This window comes from Uloborus diversus, chromosome 9 (assembly GCF_026930045.1).
Source record: "Uloborus diversus isolate 005 chromosome 9, Udiv.v.3.1, whole genome shotgun sequence".
Lineage (NCBI taxonomy): Eukaryota > Metazoa > Arthropoda > Arachnida > Araneae > Uloboridae > Uloborus > Uloborus diversus.
This window is the reverse complement of record NC_072739.1, coordinates 157,508,587-157,523,070: the sequence shown is the minus strand read 5'-3', so window position 1 is coordinate 157,523,070 and position 14,484 is coordinate 157,508,587. Positions and strand designations below refer to the sequence as shown.

The 14,484-nt window shown below is 31.1% G+C and overlaps 1 protein-coding gene across 1 annotated transcript in view; it reads right to left on the bottom strand.

Annotated features, from left to right (window-relative positions):
* Window positions 1-14,484, bottom strand: part of LOC129230713 (DNA topoisomerase 3-alpha-like) — a 94,417-nt gene that overhangs the window by 198 nt on the left and 79,735 nt on the right. The window contains exons 25-28 of the mRNA XM_054865133.1: window positions 11,447-11,588; window positions 4,859-4,924; window positions 4,491-4,630; window positions 1,915-2,010 (exon numbers count right to left, since the gene is read on the bottom strand). Of these exons, the coding sequence (XP_054721108.1) occupies window positions 1,915-2,010; window positions 4,491-4,630; window positions 4,859-4,924; window positions 11,447-11,588 (444 nt within the window). The remainder of the gene's footprint in view (window positions 1-1,914; window positions 2,011-4,490; window positions 4,631-4,858; window positions 4,925-11,446; window positions 11,589-14,484) is intronic.

The window sequence follows — 14,484 nt, the reverse complement described above, 5'->3', positions numbered from 1 at the left end:
GAAGCCTTTAACACTTAATCCTTCATTTCTTGAAACAAATTAATTTTTAATTAAGTCATTATTTTGCTTCAGAAAAGCAATTATGTAAACAAGAACTTCCTAAAATTAATTATTTGTAATTTGCATGGTTGCAGTACAAGAAGTGTAGGATATAGAGTTTGGAGGGTGAATGATTTTTGTTTCTTTGGTACATATGTTTCTACACACAAAATATGGAAAAAAAAAAGGTTTGTTTTGAAAGCAAAAAAAAAAAAGTCAAAAAATTATTTTCCTGAACATTTTTTAAAATCCTAAGATTTGCTTGATCAGGGTTTGTACGCAATGGAGTACTAATGGCTGTCATTATAAATGATGTCACACTTTTTTCAACATATTTGATCCCTTTCCCCCTTTGTCACACTTCACCTTACTCCTCCTCTTGTCACATGTCATAATTTTTATAAATATATTGTTACAATAACTGTGATGTCACTTTTTCCCCCTCTGTCCTTCCCCCTTGTCACAATTTCATGAACCTGTCTCCCCCCTCAATGTATGACATCACTTGTGGATGCACCTTTTTACGATATTGTAACTGAGATTTACTAAACAATTTTTTTTTAAACACAATCACTTAATATAGTACATGACTTATGTATTTTTAAATATTTAAATAATAATTAGACAACCTGACTTTTGCTACTGAGAGTGTGGTGAAAGGAAACACAATAATCATAAAACTTGAAAAAATAGCCAAGCACCATTTAAGCCATGTTTTACTTCTTTTATGAAATGTCTTAGTCATCTAACAATATTTTCACCTTAAACTTTTATGACTTCTTTGATCAATTTGTAAATCACATGTTTATAAAAAATATAAATATACGAAATTACTACATTAAAATCACCCTTGTGACGAAGTTAAGTTGTCGTTTGAAGTATTTTAAGTTACTGTCATAGAGGAAGATTATGTAGTCTTGAATTAAAAAAGAAGGAGTTAAAACCAAAATGAAGGAGTTTGAAGGGCCCTTCAAAAAATTTCCTAAATGAAGGAGTTTTGAAGGAGTGTATGAACCCTGTTGATGAAGTTAGTTTGTTTTGGGAAAATCTGTCAGTTTTGTACGGATTAATGTAGGACAGAGGTGGGGAGCATTTAGCCTCTGTGAGTTTCTTGTGCAGCCTTTATATATATATAAAAAAAAACTAGCTTTCATATTAATTAATATTAAACAATACAGATTGCGACAATTTAAAAAGTGTTGCATTCAAATTCTCCTCATATGTTCAAAATAAGATAATCTGTTTGACCGTTTTGAGCTATTGTAAGTTGTCTGCTGACTTTCACTTCAGGTAAGAAACAAAAGCAAATAACCCACTAAAATTTTTCATCAGATTTTAAAATTATTTTATGCATTATTGCTTAAACTTTGCTTTTTCAGTTTTAATATTATTTTTAATGAATTTCTCTGGCATAATAAAAACACTTTAAAATTAAACAACTAAAAATACTATTTTTACTATATTGTGTTCATTTGAAGTGGTAAAGGATGTCTATTAAAAAAGCAAGCTAAAGAGGTACTATATCTTCTCCCCCCCCCCCCCCAAAAAAAAACATTAATGAATTTCAAAAACCTCTACTCTCTGAAGGAAAAAAAAATACATTCAAGAGCACTAAAATGAAATAACCATTTGTAATTCCCGGCCCTTTGAAAGCAATGAAAATTTTGAGTGTGCGTTTTCAAAGGAAATGTTATAACCAAGCTCAAAGTGGGAAATACGGCATTACACTTCGTTTTCCACCTGCCAAGGGCTATTCAGTTCAACGTGGAAGCGGGGGCAGACCTGTCATTTGGGCAATCGAGCTCATAGTATTTATTTTATTTTGCATTAAAAATAAATAAAACTTCAACAACAAATACAAGAGTTCAAACATACCTGTTTGACTACAAATTCCACATTTTCTTTTACTACTAGGCCCGGCAGTATTTGAATCAGACGGTCTTCTGCGTGATCCATTAGCACCACCATTCACTGCAAAATAAACTTTTATTGAAAAATATATAGTAATTTTTACAAATATATTTTAATTTCTAGAATAAATATGGCGTGTTTTTGTTTTTTTTTTTTTTCTAAACTCTAAATATTATTTTCATTAGCTTTCTTTCATCCACTTAATACAAACAAAAAGTGAATATAATTTTTTTATATTTTACATAAAATAAATGAACAAATAGTAATAAAGTGTTTTAAAGTGAATAGTGACTGTAAAAAGCAGCAGGACTGCCACTGAAAATATTGATATTCATAACATTGGTGAAAATGTTCCTTTTTTTTCAGATGAATATAAACAGAACCCTAACTTTAATGTCAGTGGAAAATGTATATGAAGGATTTTTATCAAAATTAAAACAGTTTTCTGAAGAAAAGCTCCAGAATTCAGCATGTCAAAACAGATATAAGAGGTTTAAGCATTAATTACAGAGGCTAAACATTAAGGCAGGATTCCGGTTGGAATTTCCAGAAATCCCCTCCTTGAAAATAGTCTTGGTGCACTTAGTGAAACATGTGGTTTCTCTTGCGCACAGAAGACAAACTTTTCCATGAAAGCACAAATTCTAAAGTTATTCATGTCATATTCAGTAATTTACCGCCCTATAGCAAGGGCTAAGGCAGAAATACTTGAAATACACCGCCAGTTCAGTCAATTCCAGCCGAGGGCTACAGTTTCGTGCTTATTAGCACGCATCAGCCCGACTTAGGAAGTTACTGAGCTGGAGATGGAAAACTTCCTAAGGAAGCCGAGAGTGCCAACAAACTAATTGGTAGCTAATATAGAATTAGCACTGACCAGACAAGTGACCGAAGCAATGGTTTTGAAATTTCAGAAAATTTTGGGTTGCTGTTTCCAAAAATTTTGGGCTGACAACACATTCTAAAACTGAAACAAAATCAAAATAAAACTTTTAAAATGTTTTCCCTATGATTTCAATGATTTTGTATACATATTTGAAGAGTTTTTGCGGGGGAATAGGTGGGAGTGTCAAGCTTTCTCATAGTTTCCGAAAATTTCACAGTCTTCAGAAAATTTTACTTGAGTCCATTTGCACCCCTGATAAAAATTTAATGTTAGCTGTCAACCAGAGAAAACCCATTTTTTTTAAATAAATGAAAAATGCAAATAAATATACATAGACAGATATTAACTGGCATATGCAGGATATTCTAAAAGGATTCAATTTTCCCCAGACCTATATAAACCTGTTTTACTCATCAATTATGAATGAGAATTTTTATATCCGAATATAAGATGTCAAAGAGTAAGATTTCTGAAAGCATCATTAAAATGACGGGATTTCGCTGAATTCATGATATAAAATGTTAAATTTATAAAAAAATTTTAAAAAGTGATATTGCTTACCAGAGATAGAAATATTGTAAAATTATTCTTACTGAAATAAGAAAAAAAAAATCTATCCTTTCTTCAAGAACTTAAAATTTCCCTTTCACAGGTTATGCAGATCAGGTTTAAGCCGAGTTCAAAAGTTTTTTTTTAGCAAAAAAGCTGAAATTAGGAAAAAAGCTGTAGCAAAATGCTTAAGTGTCCAAAGTTAATGAATATCTTCCCCATATGCTAATTAGGAGAAGGTATTTCTTTCTAAAAATGCCTCAAATCATTTCATTTTCAGTTGAAAACTAAGCTCCAAATTTTAAATTTAATTTGAAATGAAAAACATTTAGAATTTTGCTTACCCCTTAGAAAATACAAGTCCCTCCCCCCAGTGATGCATGGTTTGGAGGGACATTATGCTCACTGAGACTAAGTATTGTTGTATTTAATAGTAATTTAAGCATCTTTACTAAGATTTCTGAAAAGATTAAGCTGAGTATCACAAGAGCTCTTTTGATCGTTCATTTTTTTTTTCTTTGCCTTTTTCATTTGAGCAAAAAAGCGAAAATGATTCGCTTCATTTTTGTAATTTAGATAGTATTTTCGCATTTTGCGAGAAATGCGACCGTAGTGGAAACCCTGATGCAGATTTATTAGCTGTCTATGTACTCTGTCATATGTTCTCCTAATTTAATAGGTAAAAAAAAAAAATAATAATAACTTGTGCAAAAAGTTATTCTACAACTAAATAAACATATTGAACAATCTGGTCACTTTGGCAAAACAGCTTCATCTCACAATAATATATTTTACCACTTAGAAAAAGAAAGCAAAAAATATCAAGTTCACTTCAAAACAGCAAAAATATGATAGAATTTTTAAATCTTTAAAAATGGACTTGAATGTATATATAAACTTAAATGGGATTTTATTTATGTAGTGTATATGTTACGAACTTGCATAACGAAAGCAAAATAGCTCAAATAAAGTCGCTTTAGAAATGTGCACTATTTTCTTTTACTGTCAATTACATTCTTATCAATGCTCAATTTAAATTACATTAAGGCATTAGTTATTACTGATAGGCTCTAAAAAAATTATCAAATATGTGAAAATATATTACTGCTAGTAGATGGTTGACCAAAAGATGATGAATTGGCATTCTCATCAGCCCATTGAAAAAAGCCACAACCTTGCCCTCTTGGCTTTGGACATGCATAGAAATGTCTGCCTTTATTGTCTCCATCCTTCATGACAGTCAGCCTATAAATAAAAGCTGTATTAAGCCAACTCACTTGAAAGGTCACATTAAATCTGACTTTTAAAATATAGTCTTGAAATTATTATTATTTATTTATAAATTTATTTATTTATTTATTCATTTTTCTGTGTGTTGTCAAAACACACATACAAAAAAAAAAAAAAAAAAAAAAGATTTAAAAAACATTGTTTTAAACAATAATGGATTGCAAATATCAGAAATATATTTACTTTTTTGCCTCCAAGGGACACCTGCATGTCGGAGTGTCAGATGAATCAGCAGCATTTGGATGTCTTCTGAATAAAAAGTATGGACAAAATCAAAGGCGTTGAACCATTCAATTTATGTTCAAAGGTTCAATGAATACAATGAAGTTGAAATTACTTCAAGTTACAAAGAAAGGAGAAAAATATTGAAATAAATTTTTTTTTGAAAAATGACTCTTAAAATTATAAGTTTACATTTTATTCGGCTTATGCACACATAAATTAATTTTTTTAACAGGATTTGTTACACACCACTTCCCTTTTAAACAATTTAAAACATGAAAAATAAAAACAAACTTCTTTCTTGGTAGGATTATCAATAGAAAAAAAAGGAAGCTCTCATATTTAAGCTAAAAAACCATTTTACATTAAAAAAAAAAACTTTTTAGTATTTTGTGCAATTTTAAAAAGTTTTTAAGAACATTTAAAAAATAGTAATAACTTGTATAAGATGTTCTTTTTTTCCTTTGTCCCCAAATCAACTAATGAGAAGTACTCGAGCGACTACCAAAATGTTTCTGGCAGGGCCGATCCTGATGGTGCCGGACGCCCGCTTGCAATAACCAAATGTGCCCCCCCCCCCCTAGAGCATTTTGCAATTTTTGACTAATATTTAACCTTATCCATCTTCCTTCAGGTTTCTGTATCAAGTTTGAAGGGGGAAAAAAACAGAAGGATGAATTTATAAAAAGTAAGAAAAGTTTATTCTAGCAAGATATGTTTTAGGTATCTTTGAAGAAAATAGTACATTCCAAAAATGATGACTAGTCATAAAAATGCATTTTAGTCTGTCTTCGGGGATATCAGAGAAAGGACAAGAGGGGAGGGGGCTATCTCCCCCATAAAATTTTCAAAATTGACGCATGATAAACAAATTTAATTAATCTTTAGTTGTGTTAGGTAGCAAGGAAAAGAGAGTGGGGAGGGTAATATTTTAGCACACTTGTGCACTCACTTTCTGTTTTTCTTAAACTATACTATGCTGTCGGAAAATCGGAAATTACTTTGATTTTTCAAAAAAACATTTAAAAATCACACATATTTATTTGACTTCTTACAAGTTGCATTATTAAAAATTCTTGAGAAATTTGCTTAATTCATAGAGCTAACTATATGTGGCCAGCGGCCGCCCCTTGCTCTTGGCCGCCCACGTGCTGCTAGAATCGGCCCTGTCTGGGAGTGTACCTACACAACCTAACACAAATAAATAGGCCTTTCGTGTTACTTATCATAACCGGCAAAATTTTTCCCCTTTCTTTTTTTTCAAAAAATAGTACAATATATTTTTTCGTTGACCCAAGGGATGGGATATAAAGTTCTGTTTAAACTGAGACTTGACCAAGAATGAAAATACACAAAATGAAAAATGGCAAAATTCTGCATTATTTTACATTTGATAGAATGAGGATTTTTCTGTTTTTTTCAAAGAACAAAATACATTAATATGCGAATATAATGTAAGATTCTTGCTGATATTTTCATGATTAAAACATAGTTTTATTTTTTATCAGAATATTTTATTAATACTCATACATTGTTGAAAGGAAAAGCACCTAATAAAAAAAGTTGATATTTTATTCCGCCCAGCATTTCTAACTTAAAATATAATTGCAGCACATTTTCATAAGGGTTAAGTTTTGAAATTTATCCTCCAATACACACTGCTCCTATTTTTGATTTTCAGCTGAAGCTTTTTATTAGGTTTGAAAACTTGTCACAATGTATCTATTGAATTCTAAGCGAAGATTAAATAACATTCCTTTTGATGCAGATTTTGTGCAGGATACCATAGATTTTGGAGTCACAGTAGGAACTTTTAATTTCACTGTTAAAGAGAGCAAATACAGGGTTCATACTCATTTTTAAAAGTAAAAATTAAGGACTTTTTAAGGACTCTCTCTCAAAAAAAAGGACTTATCGGGAAAATAACTAGATAGCTTTGCGTATACCATTTTAAAGTTTTCCGGGGGGGGGGGGGGGGGCAAAGTATATGATACACATATTATATATATACACATGCACAAGTGCATCAGTTTCCAAAAAGCAGGGAGAGGCCCAATCAACTGGGATGTCCCATTATCAGTGAATAAAATTTTAAAATTCCACATCATAGTGATCCAAGAGGAAAATGGAGAACCCCCCCCCCCCCCCAAGAAAAAAAGAGTTCTTAAAATCAAGCAGAAATGAGATGAGATCATGAGTGCCCTTTGAGTCCATGACATTCCAAAATTCAACAAAAAATGGCGAATTAACCAGTTTCAAACATAATACGTTTTTCCTTATTAATTAGGCTTGAAATGATTGGGTAGTAATTAATATAATAGATAGCACATATTGTTCTTAAAAAATAACATTTAATTCTCAAATTTCAGTCATAAAAAAAGATTAGGAAAATGGGGATAGCTGTAGAAAATTAGTTGCATATTAAAGCATTATCATTTAGCATACATGATTAGAATGAGAGGCAAATTGAAGGAAAATAACTAAAATCTTTTTTCTTCAAGATATTTAAACTAGTGTTTTGTTATTATTGCTTTTGATCTGTTATTGTTACTAAAATCCTATTTCGAACAAATTTGCTATATCATACTATTTCTCGCAAGTTTGTTTATTTCTATATAAATTTAAATTTTGAAAGAGAGAAAGCAATTTCTAACTCCTGAGTCCTTGAATAAAGCGGTTGATGGAGCCAGAGTTCAATCTTGGCTGTATCACTCAATAATATAAATATTTTTTATATATATATATATATATATATATATTGGGAGAGGGGGTTTAACATTTCTTTTACAAAAAAACATTTGAATATATATATATATATATATATCAGGGGTCGATCCAGGTTTTATTTTTTGGGTCCCCATTTTGTGAAAAGGCAAAATATTTTTGTGAAATTTCGTTATTTTTGTGAAAAAGCAAAATATTTTTGTGAATTTTCTTTATTTTTGTAAAAAAGACCTTCCCGTGATTTTTTTCTTGGAAAAGATTATATTAAAGCCTTTTTAGCTGTCGTATCGTTATAGAAAAGCCCTAGACAGGTTTCAGGGGTGATTGCAAGTTCTTGAAGAATACCTGAAAGCTGTCAAGAGAAAATGCGCTGGGGGAGGGGGGGGGAAGTAAGACCCTTAACATTTAATTCGTAATTTGACACATACATTATATTTATTGCTTTTTACAAATATACATATGCAAGGCACACTTTCTTAAGGTGAAAGTCTCACAACAGATTTCCTGTTTGCCCCTCTCAAGTACTTTAAGAGCAATGAAAATTGCACATGCTGCTGAACGTAATGATAACTCCTAATAAATACAATATGAACAGACTCAAAGATATCACATATTTCTTAACACAGAAGTGAAATACTCATTAAAGATTCCATGTATGTGTTTGAAAAACTTAAAAGTAATTAAAACCCAAAATAATAATGCACCAGCATTCAGCGTTTAATTTTTTGACTTTTGACGTTCTTACAGAGTAGGTATTTCGTTTAAAACTTTGCAATTTAATGATGTTAATAAATATATAAGAAATTTTATTTGTTTGCCTCTTAACAAGGTACACTAAACATCAAAAATGCGAAAAATTCGTTTACCATGGCCGATGTAAGGAAATCAAGATCTTCAAAACAAATAAAAATATAAAAACAGCATGTAAAATAATTTTATTTTAAGTAAAATTATTTTAGAATTGGATTTTGAAACTCAACACAAATTAATACTAAACTAGCTGCGTCGCCCGGCTTTGCACGGTCTACCTCGAAAATAAAAGTTATGTCAAGTGACGCGAGTTCAACACTCAGGCTTGAACCAAAAAAAAAAAAAAAAGTCAGTGTAGTTTTGCGGCAGATTGCGGAAAACCCCCCAAAAAAGTAAACAATTTAAATCCCCTGATTACAGGAAAAGCCTCAAAACAAAAACAAGAATTTTACCTGAGCAAAAAAAATGGCAACAGATCTTTCATCTCAATGATTTTCTTCACGCTCACATACATTTTAATAAAAGCATTGTTGCGGAAAGTTGAGATGAAGCACTGAATAATAATTTAAATGGAGGAAAGTCTTCTAAAAATAGGGATTTGATTTTGAAATCTAAGAGTCATAATTAATAGTTTTTAATTGATATCTCCGCTAATTATTATCGGAGAATTATGTTAAATAGCCAAACATGAAGACGGGAGGATTACGAATCCATCGATACCTGGTTTGATGGTCAGTTCACTGTCGTTCGGGAGAAGAAGCTTGGACATAGATAGATAGATACTCAGATTTTATATGTATAAGATATATATTGCGTAATCAAAGTAAAATTTAAGATTTTCCTGAAAACAAGCTACCAATCACAAGTGTCCCTCTCCCGTCCCCCCTCTGACGCTCTCAAGCAAAAACACCTCACGCAGCAAGCAAAAAGATAAGATGGGGGAAGGTGGAAGAGGCTCCCGCGTAGATGCGTACACATTTGCGGTTAAAAAATATTGTGAAAAGGCTGCCTTTTTATAAATTTTTGTGAAGGGGCTGCTTTTACGACGCGGAATTTTGTGAATGGGGCCGCTTTTGCGATGGGAAATTTTGTGAATGGGGCCGCTTTTGCGATGGGGAATTTTGTGAATCGGGCCGCTTTTGCCATGCGGAATTTTGTGAAGGGGCAGCAAAGCGGCCCCAATTTGGCGCTGGATCGACCCCTGTATATATATATATATATATATATATATATAATTGATTATCCTTTTTCCTTGCAATGGAACTCATAGTTTGGTTTAAAAAACTTCATATTATTTCACGATTTAAAAAAAAAAAAACTGAAGTTGCTTTATTTAATCTTTAAATTCCAAAAAATTTTACAGGCTGTAAAGCCTAACCAAAACCTTTAGAGATTCACCATAAATATATTGAAAGCTTTTTCAAATACATAAAAATAGTAACCATGACAAGTTTAAATACAATCAGAGACTGGGAGTTGGACCATATTTTTTTGATAGTCTTTTGCATTTTTTCTAAAATAAATTTAAGAAATAAAAATATTATTGAAATAATGAAAAAAATAAACAGATATAAAGTAGCATATTGTAAAAAAACCTTCCAACATTTAAAAAGATTGAAATATTTGCAGGATGCAAAAAGATTGCAATCTCAAACAAGGCAAGCAATTTTCGGCGAAGCACGTGTTTAACGTGGTCGGCATGTCTCCAAAACATACGTTTTCGGCACATATCGCGGATTATAAAGATTTGAAGGGGTAAAAAACGAAAAAAATAAGAAAAAGGGGACCAAACTTGATACAGTGGTTAAAATATTAAGGAAATTTTCAGAAAATTAAGGACTTTTTAAGGGTTTTTTAGGGACCTTAATTTTGCTTGATGAAATTAAGGGTTTCTTAAGGGTTTTTTAAGGAAGTACGAACCCTGAAATAAAAAGGCGCTTTATACAGGTCACATGACTAAAGGCTAAGTCACGAGTCAAAGTTTTATCTTCCTTATTTATTACTGAAAACAGTTTCTTATTTTTTAAAAATAGTATAAGATTAATGGAATTTCATTTTCTTTTTTAACAATGGATGTTTCTTTTTTTTCGGAGGGAGGGGGGGGGGGGGCATAGAACTAAAGATGTAGTATAAGTTGCAATACTACATTTTAAAAAATTCTAAACTGTTAAAAGAGAGTGTAAAACTAATTTTAAATTACTACTAAAAATATGTTAATTTTGACATTTATTCAAAATATTATCCATCAAAAATGCAAGACAGTAATGTGAATGTTTTTTAAAAAATTGTAAATTTCATACTATGTGTAGCAATTATTAATATAATTTTTTCTTTAATGTCTTTGAAAATCACTTTAGAATACACAAACTTGAAACATAACTTTTTTCCCCCTCTTGGCTATTAATAAAAGCAGAACAACATAGTTTTCTCTTTATAAATCTCTAAGTTTTTTTTTTTTTCTCTTGCATGCTCCAAATTTTTCCTATTTTTTATATTGCATAAGAATGCGCTGCTTTTTTGGGGGCCGAGGGGGGGGGGAGATAAAAAGAGTGATAGTTGCAAAGACCCCAGGAATGGCAAAAAAACTAGCGTTGACTTAGCAATGTCCCTATACGACACTCCAGATCAAAGGTTTTTGTTGACGTATGAAGTACTAACATGGAATTATATGAACCAATGCTTGTAATAATATTCTTATAAGGTTTATTACTGTAAATGTTTTGAAGCGTTTTATGAACTCTAGATATTCTTCAACATATAGAAGAAAGAAAACATGATGTAAATGCAGTTGGGCCTTCAGTTTTTAATTTGTTTGAATGAAAACTCTTTAAGCACATCATACTACATTTCAATTTTTAAAATGAAGTTAAATATGTCAGTTATCAAAGGAAGTAGCATAGAGGCAAATGTTTACATTCTTTTACTTCAATAACACAACAGCACCTTCTGCTGAAAAAAAAAAGAAAGAAAACGATCCAGACGTTTGGATAATTTAATACTTATAGTAAAAATTATGTTACAGTTAAAATTGTATCAATTACACTGTCTTAATATTCAACACAGAGTTCTTCTTACCCATTTCTAAAAGAGTTCTGTTGATTGGATGGAATAATTGAAGAGAAATTCTGTGCTGGAGATGTATCTTCTTCATCTTTCCACAAGAAAAAATTACATTTAACATCATCAGACATTTCTGGACACTTATAAAATTGTCTACCTAAATCGAGAAAAACACATATCATGTGCTTGAAAACTTAATTTGAAGGAAAATATTATCTTGAATATTTTTATGAAAAAAGTCCTGAATAAAAAATTGTACAGATTTTGATCTCAGAATTAAAAAATCAATACACACTAAATAATTACTAATATTCCCAAAATTACAGAAAATTTAATCAGTTATAAAAACAAGTGTTTCTTATTGCAGGTAACTATAATATTTAAACAGTGTACAGCTCTTTCTGCAGTTTTTAAAATATTGTGCTTGAATTTTCAGAATTCCTAAACTAAGTCCAATAGCCTAGTTAGTCTTTCATTTATCATCTCCAAATAAAAAAAACTTACCTTCCTTCATTTATACTCAATTGTTTTTCCCCCCTACTTTTTAAAATAAAACATTCAAAAAACTTTCACCATCTCAGCAATTTATTCAATTTTTGGCTATTATTTCTAGTGTTATTGGTTACTGGCCAAAAAGGTTTGACTTTCTCCTTCAGAAGATTATGTTAGAAACTTTTAAATTGTTAATAATAGTAATAATACAAATCTTAAGTTAACTAAATTAAATATTTAAAAAAAAAAAGCTTTTTGTGTATGTTTCATAAGTTGTTTTCATAAACTTTTTCCAAAGAAAACCTGTCAGTTAGATCTTTAGTAGAAGGTATACTATTATACTCAAATTTTGCCTTTTTATCAAAGCTTTAAACTTGTTTTCTGGTAGCTAAACCTTAATATTTTTCAAAAATAATACTAAAAATAAATTTTGTGAGTGCAAATACAATGCATCTTAAATGTGCAAGTCCAAGTTCAAAAAAAAAAAAAAAAAAAATGACATACCCTAGTGGGCATCCCTGTGAGTATACAACTACAACAAGAGCAGAGTTTAAAGCAGCATGCTTAGTTTGAAAGTCTTTAACAGTGGCAGTCAAGTAAGGATAACATCGTTCAGTTGTTTATTTACATGTACTTGCATGCAATTGTCAGAATGTTATAGGACAATATTTTTACAAGACAAGTGGTTTTTCTTCAAAACTTTAGTATTCCATGAATTTCAATGGAATGCAAAAATTTAAACCTCGTGAAATGTCTGAATTTTATACAAGTAATCAAGTTTCAGTTCTACTCATATAAAGTTCGCAAAATTTTCAGCTCGGAAAATCATCGTAACTTCTTTATACGAAAATTGCAGCTCGCAAAAATTAGTGCTTCAACAGTACATAAAATTTACTTATCTGCATGGCAAATACATATGTGAACACTGAAATAGAATTGGATGATCAATTCATTTAACGCTTTCCATGAAAAAAAAAAACATTAATTCAAATGTGCGGCTTTTTCAATATGTATTCACATTAATCACAGTAGCATGAATTATCTGAGCCCTAAAAAAATTACAACATAATGAGTGCTAAATCCTTTTTAGTGCACATTTATCCATTTATTCCAATAATTAAAAGTTAGGGCTTCAGTGCTGCTTTTCCAATCATAATTTTCAAAAACCTAGAGGTGATTCTCTAAGAGTAATGTCACAAAATTGATTCAAGTACAATTTGTACCACTAAGTCTGCCCAAAAATCCTTATATATATAATAGCCAAAATCACTGATCCAGTAACGCTCTGACGTCACCAACAATGAAACTCGCGCCATAGCATGCATGACAGCGTTATTTCATTGTTGAAGCACCGAAAATTCAGTAAGTTATTTATAATTTGATAATATTTTTTGGCATACAGGGAAATGCTTTCTTTTAACAAGACTGAACTGGATCATGCAACTTAACTGTTTTACTGATAAGAGTCCCTTTTGGAGAATGAAGAAACCAAAAAGTGGTCAATGATGAACGCTATCTACTGGAGTTTAGAGTTAACTCACTGGAGTTAGGGTATCAACCAACGCGAGTAACTCTGGAGTCCAAGGGTTACCTGCCAATCGAAGGGTTGACGTTATTAACCAACGCGGATTGGAGTTAACGCCGTGTTGTGAACAAGTTTTTCAGCTTCAAATCTAACCCCTCGGTTTCGGCGAGTTAACTTCCGACAGCGAGCTACTAAAGATGGCAGACATCGGACAACAACGCAACTACGACTTGTTTATGCTGGAGGATTTGGAACTGCTGGAATTAATTGAATGTAAGCCTCGAAAAATTCGGCTTAAATAAAAGAAAGGGGCCCTAATGTCATGGGGACTCCTCGCAACTGCGACATGATTAATCTGCCACTGACTCTGGTGATGAAATTTGCAATTATTTAACATTAAACACTAATCAGCGATGAGAATCGAATATACCTGATTTTTAGTAATTACAAACTAAATTATCTTGATAATGGTGATATGTGAATAAATTAAATATTTTGCACGTCTTTTTTTGTCTATGGAGGCAAAGTGAAACATTTAAGGTAACTTACTTTTTTTCAAAATGAACAAATTGGAATTTTTTTCTGAAAATTACGATACATGAAGGAAGACCAATATATTTTACGATAAAACTCGCAATGGAATATTATTTTTTATTTTTAGCAGTAAATTTGTGCCTCACAAAAAAGGTGGAAATTTTTCATCTTTTTTTTTCATGGGGCAAAGTGAAAAATGAAATATTTTTCTAATGAACTGTTTTTAATTTCATGATTGAAGGAATTTTTTATCAAATAAATGGGTAAATAAAAAAGTGAATTAATAAATGAGAAGAAAATGAAAGAATAAACGAAAATAATTTAAATGAGTGAATAAAATAGCAAATTAATAAGAAAATAAATGAAGGAAGGAGTAAATAAGGGAATTATTAAATAAAGGAATGTAAATGAACTAATTCAGAGTTTCCCAAACATCGGTCCGCAGACCCCCGGGGTCCGCAAGTCCATGCCAGGGGTTTCGCGGTGCTACCAGCTAAAACGT